The sequence below is a fragment of the Myodes glareolus genome, chromosome 22 (genome assembly GCF_982192425.1).
Source record: "Myodes glareolus chromosome 22, mMyoGla1.1, whole genome shotgun sequence".
In the NCBI taxonomy this organism is placed as follows: Eukaryota; Metazoa; Chordata; class Mammalia; order Rodentia; family Cricetidae; genus Myodes; species Myodes glareolus.
The window spans coordinates 48,566,679-48,586,216 of record NC_142047.1 but is presented as its reverse complement, the minus strand read 5'-3'; the positions used below and the strand labels follow the sequence as shown (position 1 = coordinate 48,586,216).

General features: G+C 50.1%; 1 protein-coding gene across 1 annotated transcript; it reads right to left on the bottom strand.

Annotated features, from left to right (window-relative positions):
- Positions 1-2,572: 2,572 nt before the first annotated feature.
- Positions 2,573-18,661, bottom strand: Mlycd (malonyl-CoA decarboxylase). The gene is made up of 5 exons (XM_085681786.2): positions 18,093-18,661; positions 11,229-11,341; positions 10,158-10,314; positions 5,728-5,877; positions 2,573-3,675 (listed from the first exon to the last, which is right to left on the bottom strand). Exons 1-5 carry the CDS (start codon positions 18,615-18,617, stop codon positions 3,142-3,144), a joined length of 1,479 nt encoding a protein of 492 aa, XP_085537912.2. The 5' UTR covers positions 18,618-18,661; the 3' UTR covers positions 2,573-3,141.
- Positions 18,662-19,538: the final 877 nt, after the last annotated feature.

Sequence of the window (19,538 nt, the reverse complement as noted above, 5' to 3'; positions counted from 1 at the left end):
GACAACTGACTCCTCAGGTTGTCCTCTGACCTCCACACGAATGCCACAGCATGAGTGCTGACATACATGCATAAATAAATAGAAAAAATGTGATAAAACAGAAAACACACCAAATGTGAGAGCAGATGGACAATACAAAACATTCTAAAATTCTTGTTCCTGATTAACTACTTTAAAAAAATGGACCCCCTGGGGAAAGTAACACAAAGGGATCCACGGTAGAGCTCTAAGACAAGGTGTCCTAGGAACTGTCCTTTGAAACCACAGGCTTCAGATTCATAGATAGCTGAGTGGCTTCGTCAAGACTCCCTGGAGAGCAGTGAGATCCGGATGAGATAAATGCGGGCACACACCATCTTCGAGTCCCACGGGTGGGACACTCTGTTCTGCTCTGTATCTCTGGGCTCCTGCCAAGGGTGCTGGTGGCCACAGATGTATTTCCTCTTGGGCCTGCCCAGGCTTCACTCCGACCCCTTCCACTCTGTTGGTGGTAGCACAGCCTACGACTTTTGAGTTAGCCTTCGCTTCACAAATGGTGGAAATGGTGGGATGTGAGAATGTTTCAGGCTTGGCTGGTTTTGGTGATGCTTCTTGTTTTCTCATGTGCTCACTCCACCCCCCTTGTGCATGTCAAGCATCACGTGTGTGTGTGGAGTGTAGAGGCTGACATCAAGTACCATCCGCTGTTGTCCTCCTGTTTGTCTTCTGAGGTCGCTTCGAAGTCAGGGCTTATGACTGACTCGACAGCTGACGGGTGAGCTCCAGGGAGTCCTAGGGTCTCTGTCTCCCCAGCGCTGGGGTTATAGGTGTGTGTCATCATGGCCCATTTTTATGTGAGTCCTGGCACTTTAGCCACAGACAAGTTCTTCAGCCTTACCCCTTTATGAAAGAAGCCACAATTTAACAAGGATCTATTAATACTATTGTTTTTAATCACCTATTTTCAGTCTTAGATTATATTCAAGGACATAAAATACCGAATCCTTATGGACAATGGTGACATGAAAAATTTTAACAATGGTCACCCAAGAGCTGATGTGGTCACGAATTCACTGGGATTTGGATTTGCGATCTGGGTTCATGCCTGAAACTGCTCTTTAGTCAGCCTGAATGAGATTCATGGAACGGAGACGAGAGGGGCTCCATGAGATACGTGTTGATGGCCTCTGATGGCAAAGCAGACCAGGCATACATGAGAGGAGGGGAAGTGATGGCTCCATGTCCCTGGCTCTGTTCCCCCACAACTCTGTGTATCCCCAGCTCCATGCACCCCAATTTCTACTCCCCTAAAGTTCAATGGTCCCCCACAGCCCTGTACCCCTTCCAACTCTACATCCCTCCCCAGCTCCCTGCCTGCCACTAGTTCAGTGTTCTGGGAACCCAGAGCTGGTTCTGCACCCTGAGCTCAGGTTCAAGGTCTGTGTGGGCTGATGTGGCTCTGGATAGACTGCTTTTGCGAGCAAGGGACCAGTTAACCCAAACCCCACTCTTCTGCACCCTTTGAACAAGGCAGGGGACCCGCAGCCGTGCTGTCTGATGGCAATGGGTGGACAGCAACTATAATGACCAGCTGGCCTGGGAAGGGGCCAGAGCAATCTACCACACCACAAATGCTGTGCTAATTCCAGTACCCACACTCCCACCACCCTCATTTCATTTAGATCCCCCAGCTCCTGAGGAGGGAAGTGGGACTACTGAGAAAGTGTCCTTTTATTTTCCCATCTGTGTCAACTGGAGCATCCTGCCATAGGTCTTAGTGAGGATGGGGTTCCAGAGCTGTTGGAGGGCCCTGCAGGCTAGAAAAGTCAGGCCATGGTGGGATTCCCAACAGGTCAGATGACCTAGCACCAAGAACACGGCAAAGGAAGCCATTACTGAAGTGCTGGCAGCAGGTGAAGGCCAGGGGAGGGAGGGGCTCCAGGGCCACACTTTGAAGGGTGGTCAGCCAGCTGATGACGAGAGCCAGGCGGTTTGAGGGTGACCTGCAGAACAGGGTACTGAGGGTAGTTGGGGGACAGATTATGCCTTGGAGGTCTCCCTGTCTCGGCCACTTCCTGCCTCTAGTTGGGTGAAGAGGACACTAGCCCTTAATCCCAGTTGCTTCCAGGAGCCAGCCCTCTGCAGCAGGAGGCCAATCTGGGAAGGTCTAGAAGATGTAGTCAATGAAGGCAAGGGACATGCATGTCCAACTGAGAGTAGGAGCCCTGTGCCTGCTGATGTGTGACACTCACAGATGCACGTGTATGGATGTAGATGCACACAGATACACTCACAAAACCATCCCGTCAACCATTCCGTTCCCAGCACCGTCACAAGCATATATACACACACAGTTACACACATCAACACATACAGACCTTCTCAGTCATGCAGACATGCTGAGATACAGACAACCACACACATACACACCTCTTCTCCGCTCCTCATCCTGCACCTGACTTCATCCATACTCTGTTCCCAATGGATTGGCTGGGGAATGTGATGCTGTGGCCATTTCAGAGCTGACCCTGAGCCTTGCCAGGACTCTGATCGTTAAGAAAAGTACACAGTGAAGCACACTCAAAGAAAGGTGTGTAGTGAACAATCATGTTTAGTGTTTATAGAACAGACTCGTTCTTTACTGTTCAGTTCATTATGAACTGGAATCTCATTTAAGCCCTATAAGCCAACCCTGGCCTCAAGCAGCAGCAGCCTTGAGGGCCGACTATGTCCTGTACATGTCAGAAGGTGTCCAGTCTGAGCTATAAGCTGCAATAGCAGCCACGGCACAGGCAGGAAGGAAGACGTGACTGTCAGCTCTACAAAATCCAAGGGTCTGTACTCTGGGTTCTGTCCTGGGCAGCCTGTGGGTGACACTGCAGAGCGCAGAGCTTCCTGAAGGCACAGGCTGTGGGGCAGCAGGGCAGCTTCTGGAGGAACACAGTGCTATCTCCCACAGTGTGTGCACCCACACCACCACCTCCTCCAAGCAGTGAGTCGGCCAGCACAGTGACAGCTGGGGTGGGGCCTCCTGAGTGCCTAGTGAGGTCAGGGGACACAGCACAGCTGTGGCTTCCCTGCAAAGGCTCCTATGGTGAGTAAGCCTGGCCCATCGAACACAGTTCCTTTCTGAGCAAGGGCCCAGGCTTTGGGAGGATGTCCCTAGAGCTTGCTGTTCTTCTGGAACTGGGCCACTAGGCTGAGGACCTGCTCAGAGGCTTTGATGTTCTTGGAGCCCAGGTAGGCGATTCTGTTGGTGCCTGTCTCCTCCAGGTAGTAGCGGTAGTTGACCATGAGGCCACAGGAGCTAGCGAGGCCTCTCAGGCTGCTGTCAGCCATCCAGTTGATACGCCACATCACGGCCCCATTCTGCAGATGGAAGTTGGCCACTGGGTTGAGGGCGTAGCCTCGGTGCTTCTCACCATACAGGTACCAGGCACACAACCTCATCAGTGGCCCCTGCAGTGCCTGCACCAGTTTCTCTGACTTCACCCACTCACCACTGCTCAGGAAGCCCTTGAGGCTCTCGTGAACCGGGTCACCTGTGACCTCTGAGATTTCTTTGCATTCTGAGTCTGTGAATAGCTCGTTTCTCCCATGCTCCTTTCCCTGCACATTCAGGAGGCCAAGAAGCCACTTGGTGAATCCAGGTATAGGCGACAGGCTTGAGAAGGCCTCCAAGTGAGGAAACTCCTTCTGCACAGCAGGTAGGAAAAGGGAAGGCAGAGAGCACATGGTCAGTAGGGTGGTACACACACTGGAACAGTCCCCACACACAGCCTACGTGTGCTGCAGCCGGCAGCAGGGTCAGCTGACAGCATAGCTGTACTTTCTTTCTTTCAAGCCATGTCCACGAGGATGCTGGTGAGTGCCAAGGCCTGGAGGCATCTCACGTTCCCAAGATTAGCCTATAATCTCCAGTCACACTACTGACACAGTGGTGAAACAGAGGTCAGGAGTGGGCAGCTTGCTTACAAGTAGAGAGCTGGCCCTAATGATGGGCTGTGGGTTTTACTTTCTTTGCACCACACCTCTCCTAGGAGGATCCCAGAGCCAGGATGCTTGAGTGACATATAGATGACATGTTGTGTGACTGTCCAGCTCTACCTCAGTGGTGGTAGAGGGGACAGCAGGGTCAGTAAAGATGTATTACCACAGGACATAGCTTCACACCACCATACGAATCACATAGAAATCTTATGGATAGTCTTAAACATAAGCACTCCCTGGCTATAAACACAGTAAGCCCACTATGGGAAAATTTCACTGCTGTGAAAACACAGCTCTCTGAGGTCAGTATGTCAGGTGCCTTTGACCTTTCTCTGCAGCTCTTCCACAGCTGAGGTTATTTTACCTTCTGTATGTGAGTTTATATTGTGTGTAATGTCCTACTTAACATTTAGAAAAACAGACCGGTATTGAAAGATCAGTCAACGGGTTCCCATACTCTTCTCATGAGCACTGGGGCTCTCAAGTATGCTGCCTCTATAACCCCAGTGAGCCCATCGGGGCCAGCATTCAGGAGAGGACACTTAGAAGGACTTTGAGGTCACAGGAGGCTCGTGGGTCAAGCTTCTAGCTTTGCCAATGAAATGGTCTTGGGTGGATCACCCAGAAAATTCGATCCTGTTCTCTCCCTGTCTTCCTTGTCCTCTTGAGTCTCCTCTCCCTGAATCATTTGTTAACACCTTCAGCAGACAACAGGGAGAGGAGATTTGCTTTCACTACCTCTGAGGGATGGAGGTAGATTGATGATAAAGCAGATTGCCAAACACGAAATTATCTAAATCTGATTCCTTTCAGGAATGTTGGTGCAAGCCTGTCATCCTAGCTATGCAGGAACTGAGACAGGAGGGTCATGAGTTCAAGTCCAGCCTGAAAAACTTTGAGATATTCTGTCTCAAAATAAATGTTACAATGGGCAGATGGGGGGCAGGGGGCTGAGACTGTAGCTCAATGATAGGCTGCTTGCCTTACATGAGCAAACCGCATTACTAGTGTAAGGCAGTGCTAAGCATGGAAGTACCTCGACTGCAACCAGCTCTGCTGTGAGGTCAGCACTGTGAGTTTGCACTGTATGCTGTGCCTGGGCAGAAGAGGGAAGGAGCAGGAAGCAGCCGATGCAGTCTCTGTCAGCAGCTCAGAGGTAAACTCTCCTCACTTGGCCACCTAGCTCCCCACAGGGCAGCCAGAAAAGCTGGGCCCAGGAGAAACTGTAGCATTGTTGTCTCAGGACAGGTAATGTGTCCCTCCCGGGCAGCAAAGTCAAGGAAATCAGACCAACATAAGCTAATGCATTTGCCTTCATACTGCTTGGCCTGACCTGCGAATTTCCCTCACAAGGCCCTGAACACTGCAGCGAGGAAGTGTCTGGCATGGCATGGTAGGGAGGGTTGTCAACCGTATTAGAAGGGCTGGAGCAGCAGAGAGTGATAGGTGGCCATGCTGACATACGTGACTGATGTGTGCCACCAGGAGTGCAGGGCAAAACAGGCAAGGTCTCTCCAGAAAGCTCATGTCCTTGTGACATACACACACATGTGTGCTGCACAGCCAGTGCAATGCTATTCTTCAGATGCCTGCTCCTTCGGTTCCTAGCCTGGCCCACTGGCACCTGATGCTGTTCTGCCTCCTTCCTTTTCTTCCAACCCCTCCTATATGGATCCTGTATCCCCAGAGACGTGGCAGGGCTCACCTGCCATGACGACAGAGACTCTTGGAGCTGGGGCGCTGCTTCACCATGCTTACCTGCAGCTCCTTGACCACTCGCTTTATGAGGAAGGTCCCGAGCTCCACCCCCTGCAGGCCCTGCTGGGTCAGGCTGATGGAGTAGAAGACAGCAGCAGAGATCCTGTTCCTCTCCTCCGTTTCAGATGGAGGGTCTTCCTTCACGATGCCCTGGAAAACACGGGCAGCATGCCTCAGAAGGGCGCCATGTGCACTGCTCACACTGAGTCACCTGTCACTCCTCACAGGACAATGGAAGCAGAAGTGCTGCCGGAGACTTTAGTCTCCATCCCCTCCCAGGTTCTGGTGGCTCAGGCCATCTGTTTTGAAAACTCTGAAAAAGACAATTTCACACCGCCCTGCTCACCACCTGGAGACCCGTGTCAGCTCTGCTCAAGAGCAGCACCTTTGGTCTTCCCAGGCCCCTCCAGAACAAGCTGCTTCACACACTGTGTGAAGGGCAATGTGTCGGGGGCAATGGCCACACGTGGAGATTTCTTTCAATCCTCTGCCCACTGCTGTCTCTGCACCCCTGCTCAGTTTGTACTTCTGTTCCTCACAAGGCCACTGGCAGTCGGGGTAAGGCGGTCCTTTAGAGGACTGCCTATGCACTTCGGTAGCCTCACGCCAGCATTCTGATTCTTCCTAAGTAAAATACATTCACACAGACACCTCCACAAAGCAAGCTAAGGAATGACTTCTGCTGTGATGTCTCGTAGCTGACGCCAGACTTCATTGGCTCTCACTGTCTACTAAATGTGGGGAGTTTTGTTTTATCTTGTGACAGTCTCTCCCTGTGTAGTTCTACTGTCCTGGACCTCACTGTGTAGACCAGCTTGGCCTTGAACTCACAGAGATCTGTCTTCTCTGGCACCCCCTACCCATGAGCCATGCTGGGATTAAAGGTGTGTGCCACTACTGCTGGCTTCATTTTTAATTTTTTTTCAAGACAGGGTTTCTCTGTGTAACAGCCCTGACTGTCCTGGAACTCACCCTGTAGACCGGGCTGGCCTTGAACTCACAGAGATTCGCCTGCCTTTGCCTCCTGAGTGCTGGGATTAAGGCATGTGCGCCACCATGCCCAGCTCACTACAATGATTTTAGCTGATATTCTGAAGGCCACTTCATAGGACTGGACTAGCAGCTAATACTCTTGGTGCTGAAGCAGGCACAGTTTGGCTTGGATGAACGAACAGGCTTACAGCACCGGAGTGCCTACCAGCATGTGATTCCTGGAACAGGGCTCCTCAGCCCAAAGCCCCGACAGGACACCTTTCTCCTGTACTCGGATATGGGCTGTGCTCATGGGCAAGTGACTGAGGCCCCCTCAGCTTCAGCACTGTCTAAAATGGGGCCTATGGTAAGAAGGTGTTTTGTGGACTGACTTCACAGAGCACACACTTAACAGGTGTTATGAAGATCCCAAGGGATGCCATGCCACACACACTATTCTGGAGCTCAAGTCCAACCCTCAGGAAGTTAAGGTTGGTCTTCCATGCAAAACATGAACCCACAGCAACATTTCAATACACAGTGTGCAGGTCAAAGTTTCCTGAAGCCACCCTCTAAAAGCCACATACATGTGGCTGCTGATTTCTAGTTATACACATGAGTTACACATATGAGCATCTGGGTTTCAAGGCTGAACAAACCCTACAGAGCTGAATTTTCAGATAAGAAGGAATATATTCTGAACTTTAACACACATACCAAGCTGCCCCAGAGAAGCACCAGCAACACTGGTTCCCAAGCCAGCTAGAAGGCGTGGAACTTCAAAAGACATTGTCTCTGTTCATTAAGAACATGTGCCCATTTGTCTGATGCCCACCATCTGAGCTCCCCAGCTGGGAAGCTGAGGCCAGGGAATCTAACTCACCATGTGCTTCATGATCCATTTACCTCTGTAATGTCTATCCAGACCTCAGAGCCCTCCCCACATCTTCTAGCACTGAGCAAACCTGGTCTCCCCAGGGATTTCACTGCTTTCATCTGCCCGTAGGTCTTTCTGTGTGGCTGCGACCTACTCTCCCAAGTGTCACACGCTTGTCCATACCTTCCTACTAGAAGCCGCAGAGACCAGCTTCCACAGGAAGGGCAGGTTAAGCCCTCACAACTCCAGTTCCCCCACAGCTCCCAGTTTGCAGCAGCACACAGAACCACGGCCAGCTCTCGGCCTGTCAGGCTGCCTCCCAAATGCCACAGCACACTGCTCTGCACTTCTCTGCCATCCCACCGGGTCCTGTTAACAGACTCAAGCTCTTGGTGTGGGAGGCCCTTCTGTATATGTGTTGCTTTTATTGGTTAATAAGTAAAGAAGCTGCTTTCAGCCAATGGCTTAACAGAATACAGCCAGGTTGGGAAAGATATATAGAGAGAACAGGCCAGTTGAGTGTGATGGCACAAACCTTTAATCCCAACACTTGGTAGGCAGAGGCAGGTGGATCTCTGTGAGTTCAAGGACAACCTGGTCTATAGAGTGAGTGCCAGGACAGCCAAAGATACACAGAGAACCTAGTCAAAAAAAAAACCCAACAAAAACAAAAAATTAAAAATAAAATTAAAAGAGAGTTTAAAATAAAACCACATAAAAATGGAAAATACACAGAAAGTATGGATACTGTATGCTATTTTGTTGTCTTTGAATTATTTGACAGCTGAGGAAGGAACAACAGCTGCTAAAAGACATTTGATTATAAATGCTGCTGGATTAATCCAACATATATATTTTGAAAATGCCTTGATTTCAAAATTTAAGTCAAAAGACATGTTACTTAGAGAAGAGGTTTTGCTTTTGTTTCCACAAGAAATGAGAGGCTGTAGATTCATTCTGGGTTAAGAAAAATCAGGTTCAAGACTGTTGGCTGAGATGATCAAGCCTCACAGAATACTCCAGCAAGAACTTGACCATAATTCAAAATTTTCTTTAGGTCTCCATAAGGTTATCAGCACCCCCAATCAGCAGGAAGTCGCCTGGAAAACTATGCCCACATTCCCCAAAAAAATGGATTATTGATATTTATCTTTGTTTAGAGTGTTGGTTACAAGTTGTTATGGATAATGGTCTGGAAAAAGAGCTAAACAAAGGACATTAGATTCAGAGTTCTTGTTTTGGAAAAAAAAATGGGAGGTAATTGCTGTGGAACATGGTCTTGTATTGTTTTAATAAAACACTGATTGGCCAGTACCCAGGCAGAAAGTACAGGTGGGAAGATCAGGCAGGAAGTTGAGGAGAATTCTGGGAAGAAGAAGGGCTCAGTTTGCAGTCAACATCCAAACACAGAGGAAGCAAGATGAAAATACCTCATTGATTAACGGTACCAAGCCATGTGGCTAGCACAGACAAGAATTATGGGCTAATGTAAGTTATAAGAATTAATAAGAAGTCTGAGCTAATAGGCCAACCATTCATAATTAATGTAGACCTCTGTGTCTTTGGGGATGAACAGGCTGCAGAATCAGGCAGGACAGAAACTATAGTCAACACAGGCAGAATCAGAGAGAAGTCAAGGAGTCGCCAGAGGAGAAAGACACGAGCCGCTAGTTGGGACCTTGCCAGAAGGCCATAATCCTCGTGGTAAAATATAAAATAATAGAAATAGATTAGTTTAAGATATAAGAGTTAGCTAGCAATATGTGTAAGTGATTGGCCAAGCAGTAATTTAAATAATATAGTTTTTGTGTGATTATTTTGGTAGTCTGGGCGGCCAGGAAACAAGCAAGCAGCCTCCCCCAACAAGAAGCTCTTCTCAACTCGAAGTCACCACAGTCAGGTGAGTGCTTATCCTTGGCCTGGCCTGAAACTACACACCAGGAGATTTTACCTACCCAGTCACACTATCCATCAGAGTTTAAAATAGAGTCTTTTATTTATTTTTTTTAAAGATTTATTTATTTATTTATTTATTTATTTATTATGTATGCAACATTCTGCCTGCATGTATGCCCACACACCAAAAGAGGGCGCCAGATCTCATTACAGATGGTTGTGAGTCACCATATGGTTGCTGGGAATTGAACTCATGACCTCTGGAAGAGCAGAGGTTGCTCTTAACTACTGAGCCATCTCTCCAGTCCCAAAATAGAGTCTTTTAAAAAGGGATAAAACCATACTAAAGATCACCATCTAAAACATACTTGGAAGCTGGGCATGGTCATATAGGATTTGGTAGGCAGAAGCAGGCAGATCTCTGTGAGTTTGAAACTAGCCTGATCTACATAGTGGGACCTATTTGAAAAACAATGCGCACGCACACACACACACACACACACACACACACACACACACACAAAATACTGGGGTCAGACAAGAAGGATCAGTGGTAAAGGCACTTGCTGCCTAGTTTTATGACCTAAATTTAGTCACCGAGACCTATGTAGTAGAAGACATCCAACACCGCCCCCCACACACAGTGATAGGCCTATTTTGTCTTGAAAGGACCACTTGTAAGTACCTGGATGTTGTTGGAAATGTCACCGGTCAGAGCCACATGCAGGACAACCAGGGGCTCCCCAGGAGTGGAGCAATGGGAGAAGAAGTAGCATCTCCGATATGGCCCCACACGCCGCTTCATGTCCATCCAGTTTTTCACAGGGTGCACAGCCTCACACCTGACCAAGCAATACAGAGATTAGACAGATGCGAGAATCACACACTATCAAGGGTTGAGTCCAATCTCCTTTGCCACTTCTGCTCAGTGTCTAACATCACTTTGTCCTGACACAGGGTCTTGCTTTATAGTCCTGGCTGGTCTGATACTATCACCGAGGCTGACCTTGACCTTCCTGCTTCAGCCTTCTATGGACTGGGATGACAGGATGTGCTGCCCATTCAACACCTGCTTTCAGTGGACTTTGTGGGGCTCTCAGGTGAATTTATGCAGCAGTTTCAAGCAAACTTACTGGAATTTCTTGCTGCTGAACACTGTTTATTATCTTTGCTTTGGAAATAAATTTCCATGCTGTAAACACTGGTAGATACACGTCTCCAGCCTTATCCCGCATATTCCTACTTCCAGCATGGGTTAGAATAGTAGACACTGCCCAGGTTTACATCCCAGGATGCTTTCCAGCCCTCAACTATATGGGCCAATGTGGAGTGTGGGCAGGACGAGAGGGTATGTGTTGCACTGAGCCCTGAATGTGATGTGATTATGCTGACAGGGCACTTTTAATTACTGGATGAAATAGCACCATTCTGACCGCCCAGGCCAAGACTTGTTCCAATTAGTCTGTACAGCTTTGGTGATGAGGCCATTTGCTTTAAATAACCTTGGGTGGGGATATGCTATAGAGATGAATAATTTGCAGTGATACGGATCTTAGTCTATTAATACAAATTTCATGTTAATTTTGTTAAAAATAAATAAATAAATAAATAACCTTGGGTGACTAACAAACTAGCTAGGGTCTTTCTGGGGTGCACCCCAATCTTTACCCTTCCTGTGATAACAGTCCAGCACCCAACAGTGTGTTCATATATCAGGTGAAGTAAAAGCCATGCAGGCCATGGCCGCCATACTCACTCACTGATCTTCTGAAGCACCTCACAGGGCGAGTGCCAGGTGACCCGCTCCAGGCTCAGGAAGCCAGAGGAGAACCACTCGGACAGCATGCTCTTTAGTACTCCATTCATTTCCTGGGGAAGAAAGGACGGCAGCTTCAGAGAAGCAAGTGTCCCCCCAGGAATCTATCCACCCACTGACAGATACACACTTCTGTATCCTGATGTCTGCATACCCACGCTTCCAGCCAGGCTCAAGATTGTACTGCATGTGGCAGTGACCACGTGCCTGACTTCTGGACAATGAGCTGTAAGCAGAGGGGTCTTGTACTGGCTTTGGGAGCCTTAATGACATCAGGAACATGGCTTTTGCTGACTTTTTCCTTTAGTCTTTTCCATGGTGAGCTGGTAGTTGCTGGGATAGATAATTTTAGAGCAGTCATACTGGGCCAGGAGCAGAACAGTACACGCCCAATCCAGGACCCCGAAGAGCAGGGTTAGCCTGGGGCTGCTTCACTCCAGATTTCGACCCAAGTGACCAACTTCTCTGCTACACAGACCTCTGTGACTTTGGGTCTATTACTCACAGGTGAATTCCACAGTGACAGACAGAACTGTAAACAGCCCAGTGCTTCCGGTTCACTGAGGCGACCTTCCACATCTAAAGAAAAGTCTTTACATAAATATGGCTTTTCCATTCATGCAGTTAAGTGCCAGGACACAGAGGAGGCATAGTTTTATCCTGGGTAGCTTTACAGGGTGCAGAGTACAAACCCAGGACCAAGGAACCTTGTTCAATGTGAGAAAGGGGTTTTGAATGGCTGCACACAACTCTCAGGCTCATGGGAGAGTGTGAAAGAGCAGGAAGGGACTGCTTGCAGGATGCACGAGAGTGGACCGTTCTGGGAAGGACGCAAACTGGGAAAGCAGCTGGGTGGAAGCTATGCACGCCCTTCACCTTATGTTCTAGATCTCATTTTTTTTTTTTTTAAACTCGGGTGAAGGCTCTGCAGGGCAAAGTTCACCTTAGTCAAAGCATTCACCCACACACTAATCCCCAAGAAGACAGAGAAGGTGTTGGTAATGGTGAGTGGAGAGCCATGAGCTGACAACACAGGAGAGCCTTTATGAACCCTCATGCTCTGGCTCAAGATTGCTTAATGGGTAAAGCGCCTCCCACTCGAAAATACAAAGCTGAGTGGATCTCCAGAACACAGCACTCCTAAGGAGAGTCAAGAGGATACCTGGAAGCTGCAGGCCTGTAGCATTCGCAGCAGTGAACAAGCTGGAAGACAAGGGTCAATGCCAATGGCTGACCACTGATGCTATGTGCGTCTGGACCCACAACACATACACAAGGATTTAAGAAAAGCTCGGCATAGTGGGGGTACACACCAGCACTCAGGAGGCAGAGGCAGGTTGAGCTCTATGACTCTGAGGACAATCTGGTCTCCAAAGCAGAACAAAGAAGTTTTTGCATACTCTGTACCTGATCATCCTTCAAGGTCTCAAGATCTCCATTTTTAAAGAAACACTAACTCTATCCCTAGGAAAAAATGCAAACACATCCTACACCCATCCTCTGGGGCTTGGGGAGCTGCTCCTGTGCCCTCACTGTGGGGTTGGAACAGGCTGGCTGTGCAGGCATGATCGGCTACATTTTGACACTCATGGCAGAAAAAGGCCAGGAACCCTGGCTCCACTGATGACGCCTCCCCTCTGGAAGCCTCTTCTATTTTGGGCTGCTGACAGCTGTGGCATGTGATGCTGGACACAAGAGCAGGGGATGTAGGCTAAAGGTGAGAAGTCTCACTGTCTGGTTCTATAACTGCTGTTCCGGAGGGAAGTAACCACAGCGAGCGGCCAGGTCACCAGGTCACACAATAGGCAATAGAAAGTCTCCTGTGCTTTTTGCTCATTAGCACAGCAGTTATGAGTCACAGCAGAAGCTGAGGTGCCCGAGAGCCCCAGGAACCATCAGAACCATCAGGCTGTCAGCCAGCCAACCCCCCCTCCCCCCTGCACTCAGTCCCAGAGATCGTGGAGGCTGTCCTTCTCTCGGTGGAAAGTCTGGTCTCTTCTGAGACGCTTGGCTTTCTAGAGTGACCTCTTTGGGGTATGTGAGGAAAAGCTGCTTTGCCTTGTGGAGAGTCTAGAGCTGGGGAGGGGGTGCAGGCAGGCAAAGCTACAGTCAGGGAAAAGGGGTGGGGTCAAGAAAGAGTAGAGTTGCAGCTCACAGGCCACAGCAGTGGGGGGGGCACTTGATATACTAAAATCTCTGTCCCTGTCAAAAATAAACCATGCTCTAACACAGAAAAAGCACACATTTAACACAGAACTTATTAGAACACAGAATTTGCTAGAGTGCTCAGGAGGTACTCCATTGCCTAACAGGCAGAAAGGCTGTCCATCAGTACCAAGAATGGGGGCTGTGTGGGGAAAGGTGGATCATCCCCTTCTGACTCTCAGGCTGACGAGGGTCACTACCTTCTATCTTACTATGAATCCTGGGCCCAAACTGCCTGTCCAGAATCCTGTAAGGGCTGTAACTGCCAACTTTGGTCTGGTGCCTGCCAGCTGTTAGTCAGCACTGACTGTCTTTCCCCAACCTGGGGACAGCTCCCCTTTACTGCACTTTTACCTAAGAGAAATGCAACCGACAGCCACATGGGCTGCTACAACTGTGTGGAGAGAAACCCAATCCAGCCAACTCCACCCAATGGGTATTTTCCTGGCACCCACAGACACAGCCTGAGGCAGGGGCCACTACACAGACCTGAACTAGAAGCTGGCCACTGTCCTCTGGTGAGGACTCAGCTCCTGCTAGGGAGCACTGTCTGGATGACATGGATATTACCTCTCATGCTGCTCCCTGGTCACCTATGGGTGTATTAGCATCAAAACTGAACACAGGAGTGCAAGCCCAGCTGGCTCAGATCTGAACTGGCGCCTCTGTAAGCCCAAAGCCTTCTGTGCCATCTCCAGAAAGGCCATCAAGCCAAGCACAGCAAAGAGCCTTGAACTCAGCAGCAATTTTATCTTTTTAAACAACACTGTTTAACTTGTAACCAAGGGGAACTTTTCCTGGCATGGTAACTCTGCTTTTAGGATTTTATATTAGTCCCCACACTGAACAATACATTCATGTTGGGTTGTTTTTTTTCTCCTATGGGTTAACATTCTGGCTCTTTGAAACGGGCTTATGCAGCCCAAGTTGGCGTCTTACTAAGTAGCTGACCTCGAGTTCTCCTGAGATGAGCCTCAGCTAACAGCTCACCTCAATGGCCAGTCTAAGAATCCCATGGGAGTTCAGGAACTTAGCTGCAATCATCTAGACCACATCCCCCAGGTCAAGACAGGGAACAAGAACGGGCTTATCTCCTCACTCAGTCTTCTACTCTGTCTGGGGAAACATACAGAACTGGCACTGGGGGCTGTCATCTACCACTTACTCTAAAGTGACAGCACCAACCGGGGTTCAACACACAGGGACCCAAACCCACGTGATGGGAGACTGTGGGAGCAAGCTCAGAGTAACTTTCTGTCTGTAACCAAGTGTTCAGAAAATACAAAGGCCACATGAGCCAGGTAAGCTGCAAGCCTGCCAACCAGTAGTTCTGAGATCGGGGCACACTCAGCAGTGAGTGCATTCCTGTCCTAATTAGCCTTGCTTGTCAACTTGACACACTTTGGAAGAGGAAACCTGCAGGGAGGAGCTGCCTCCAGTGGACTGCCTGAGGGAGGCATTATATGGATTGATAATTGACATAAAACACCCAGACTACTGTGGCCGCTGCAACCTCTGGGCAGGTTGGGCCTGGGCAGTATAACAAAGGTGGCTAAGGAAGGCAGTAAACAGCATCCCACTCTCCATGGTCTCTGCTTCAGCTGCAGGCTCCAGGTTCCTGCCTTGGCGTCCTTCATGATGGACTGTTGTGACCTGAAAGCCAAATAAACACTTCTCTCCTCCAGCTGCTTTGGTCAGAATGTTGTCAAAGAAAAGGAAAGCAAACCGGGACTCTTCCTAAGAAAACACTGCATTTAAGAAAGCCCTGGGGGCGGTGGTGGCACAAGTAGTTAACCCCAGCACTTGGGAGGCAGAGGCAGGCAGATCTGAGTTCGAGGCCAGCCTGGTCTACAGAACAAGTCCCAGAACAGCCAGGGCCACATAGAGAAACCCTGTTTCCAGAAAACCAATACACACACACACACACACACACACACACACAAACCCAAAACCAGAAAAACAAAACTCAAACAGAAGAAAAAACAAAGACAAAAAAAAAAAAAAAATCAAAAAGGCCCAGGAGGCCTGTAGTCAGTTCTAAAGCCTTGTGAGCCAACTGGTGGTTTTGTCCTCATCTGAGTGGCCTCATGAACACAGTTTGCACACCAAACTCGCAGAACACTTAGCAGCAGAAGCCCTTGGTGCGGTGACAATTGAGAGAAGTGGGGAGTCTGTATCTTGCACTCAGGTTTGCTGTGATCCTAAAACTGCTGTAAACACAGTCTGTTTTTAAAAAGGAACTGCACGGGGCTGAGGAAACAGAGCAGTCAATTAAGAGCTTTCCTGCGTTTGGTCCTTCACGCTAGTGTTTTAAGTGTGGGGTGGGGGCGGGGAGCTGGAGAGATGGCTGGAAAGGTAAGAGCACTAACTGACCTTGCAGAGGATCTGGGTTTGGTTCCCAACATCCACATGGCATCTTACAACTGGATGAAACTCCAGTTCCAGGGGATCTGATGCCCTCTTCTGGCCTCTGCAGACACTGTACGTACATGGCACACACACATATAGGCGAGCAAAACATTGGTACACATAAAGTAAAGGAAAACCAGTATAGTGGTAGCTGGCACTGGGAGGGTGGGAAAGGCATATTTTTGGGACTTGCCCACCTAATCTAACTGGCGAGTCCCAAGTCTCAGTGAGAGCCTGTCTCAAAAACTAAGGCAGACAGCTTCTGAGGATGACACTCCAGGTTGATCTCTGGCTTATGTCTGTACACACCCACATTCTAGTTCTTCTGGTGACAGGTGAAAATACCAAATCCTGGCCAACAAACGCTAGGGAGAGGAATAAAATCTCTATTATCAAAATACCTGAGAAAATGTTACAGAAAACTGCGAGAAGGATAAAGCAACCAATTGGCTTAACTGTGTATAGTTAAACAGGGCAGTTAGCCTAGATCTAGATGGAGGAGCACACAGGGCCTCCAAAGTGTGCATCATATAGAAGGGCAAAGGTCAGGCTGTGGCTATTCCCTCTTTGCTGACAAATACCTCTAAGCCTCATTCACGACTCCTGGCCAGCAGTCGGCAGTGTCTTTCTCCCTTCCGTGGAGGACAGCCAAGGCTAGAAAGCAAGGGGAACTGTATGGAAGCGTGTCTTGCTTCTGATGGCCAGATGCAAGCGCCTCCCCACAGTCAGTCTCAACGTCACAGTGTCAGCAGCCATGGTGAGCTACTGAGAGCCCCGGCTGGCAAAGGAACTCCCAGAATCAGAATTTGGAATTGGATGGGGCATCAGAAGCTATCTAAGAGCTGCTGCTTTTGCCTCGTATCTAGGTGGGGGTCTTTCAGGCCCTTTCTGACCTCCTTTGTAGTTCTGAACCCTGGGGTGGAGCATGGAGCAGTCTGACCTCAAAGACAAATGTCTGCCTCCCTGGAGTCTCTATCCAGGCCTCAGCTGTCACTTTACTATGCAGGAGACGTAAGACAAGGTTCCAGTTTTCAAAGAGCTGACCATATACTTGTGGGGACGTTTTGAACGCCATGGAGCATGGAATACAAAAGTTCACCCATTCAGACTGCGGCAGAGCCTGGAACAAGGCTCTCTGCCATATCACTATGCAATAAGCAGTGAACATCTGGGGTTCTCAGTCAGGGATTCTACAGATGAAAGCTTACAGCCTTGGGTAACACATAGCCTCAGAAATGAACCAGCTTTCTTGAAAAATCTGCTCATATGCACTGTTGCCCAAGGGCAAGCAACCAAAATGAGAAAAATCCCGGGATTAATCCTCACACAGCATGGTGCTGGTCGGTGCAAAGGAACCTGGCTTGGGGACAAGTATCAGAGATGAACATATTTGCTCAGAGGTCTGTGACAACCACCTCGGTAAGTATGCCCTTCACCGTAAAGGAGATGCATGTCACCCAAAATGAGGGACTGGTAGAAAAAACTGTCATGCCTGTTTTAGACTCTCAAAAGAGTTAGGACACTCCACTGTTTGGCTTTGAAAAAGTTGATGAATCTTTGAAGGACGGGAACGTCTGAAATGTTGGTATCGCTGTGCAAGAACTCAGGATCAGGCCAGTGTTCCTAACTATCTAATAGTAACCGTAAAGGGCTGGGGGCAACTTTAGACAATCTTTTGGGTCACAGCTATTTAGACCTCCGTTACTTGCAAGCTACGTGATTCCACTGGATAAGCAGCTCATTAGTTCAAGTATTAAAAAGTAAACTCAGAATCACTGTGTCTAGGGCTGAGCTTGGAGACAAATCTCCTATCCAGAGTCGCACCCCAGAAAGAAGGCTGGAGGCTTTGGAGACTAAGACGGTGGTGACCTTCACTTCTGGCCATCTAGGCGCATTTCCTGTAACCTGTCAGGGCGATGCCGCCTTCGAGGTAGGCGCTCAAACTCTGCCCAAGGCCGCGCTCCATCCTTGTTCAGGTACAGCGCAGTTTAAAAGACAGCTATTTTGGAGTAAGCGCAATGGGTACCCCCTTGACAGCACCAATGCCGTGTACCACGCCGCAAGCACTGTGTACCTGCTGCCGGCAAGGCGGAGCCAGAGGGCAGCAGGGGGCTTGGATAAGGACCTAGGAAGCGGGGAGGAAGGGGCTGGGCCCCGGGGTGGAGGCGGGGGCCCCGGGTGGGGCCTTACCCGGACGTGCGGCCCCTCCACCAGCTTGAGGGCCTGCGCCTCCAGCAGATCCGCCCGCAGCTGCACCAGGAAGCGCACGCCGCCGTCCAGCTTGCTGATGTGGTGGAAGAGGCCGCGGTAGCGCGGCACGAGCGCATAGCGCAGCCGGTCCTCGGCCTGCAGTAGCACGGCCACCTCGCGCGACTGCTGGCGCAGCTGCAGCACCCCGGCGCTCTGCTCGGCAACCTGGCCGTGGTCCACGCCGAAGCCCTGCGCTAGGCGACCGAGGAGCTCGGCGCGCTGGGCCGTGTCGCCCAGGCCGCCGTAGAAGCTCACGAAGTCGGCGCACTGCGTCTCGGCGGGTGCCGGCGTCTTCTCGCGCAGCTCATAGGCCGGCGTGGGTGGCACGGCTCGCCGCAGCAGCTCGTCCATGGCGCCAGCCGTGAGCCCGCTGCACAGCCGAGGCGCCCGAGGCCCCGGCGGCTGCGGCGGGTAGCGGGGTGGGAACAGGCGCCGAGCCCTCAGACCTGGCCCAAGGCATCTCATGATAACCCGCAACAGCTGCTAGCAGGAGACGCCGCCGGACCCTGCCTCACTTCCTGTTCCGGCTTCCGGTGTCTCGCCGGTCTTATTGGTCGAAGAGGGACGACGGATGGCGCATGGGCCAATCGGGAGGCAGGGCTGTGGGGCGGGGCGAAGGAGTTCCCTCCGGCTGGAAGCCAAGTGCCACTAAAGGTCCCGAGGGAGGTGGGGGGGGAGAAGTAGCCTTAGGGCACCTGACTCGCCCGTTTGGCCTGCAGCCTGACACTTGTCCCCAGAGTCACCCTCTCAGCCCCTTGCCTCTTTGCCCACTACGCACGCGCTTCTCTTGATCTGAGTGCTTGCCGTTTCAGCTCCTCCAGGGACCGTGCTGGGCACTCCGGTGCCTGGGCAAGGAACTGAGGGATGTGAGTTTGCCTGCTGAATGAGGACCCCCTAGGACTGGGGATAGCTCATTTGGTAAAGCGTTGGAGAACTTGAGTTTACGTCTAGAATGCGTGGGGAAACGGATGTAACCACAGCGTTGGGTTGAGGTGGAGACAGAAAGATCCCTGGAGCTGGCTGGCTTGCCTATCCAGCTTACATGGTGAACCCAGGCCAGCCAGTGACCCTATCTCCAAAGCCAGACAAAAACAAACAAAAAATGAGGTGACTAGCGCTGAACACCCAAAGCATCCCCTGGCTTCCACAATCACACGTGTATGCCCACGCACCCCCTCAAGTGTATACACGAAAAAGTACATGCCCACACGAAGCACTCTGGGTAATTCTCTGGCAAGACATTTTGTTTGACCCTGCCTAGGTACCTTCTGGCTCGCAAGGGTTCCACCCAGAGAGGACTACCTGCCAGAGACCCAACCCATGCTTCCCACTACAACCTGAAAAGATTCAGGTCATGCTGCAAATGGATAGCCTACGAATCTTCTC

Bases quoted from the DNA above. Each gene is read 5' to 3' on its own strand.
- Mlycd (XM_085681786.2), bottom strand. From the start codon at position 18,617: ATGAGATGCCTTGGGCCAGGTCTGAGGGCTCGGCGCCTGTTCCCACCC. The intron at 11,342-18,092 runs GTAAGGCCCCAC...TTTCTTCCCCAG, and splicing joins TGGAGGGGCCGCACGTCCGG to GAAATGAATGGAGTACTAAA. The intron at 5,878-10,157 runs GTACTTACAAGT...CGTGTTTTCCAG, and splicing joins ACATTTCCAACAACATCCAG to GGCATCGTGAAGGAAGACCC.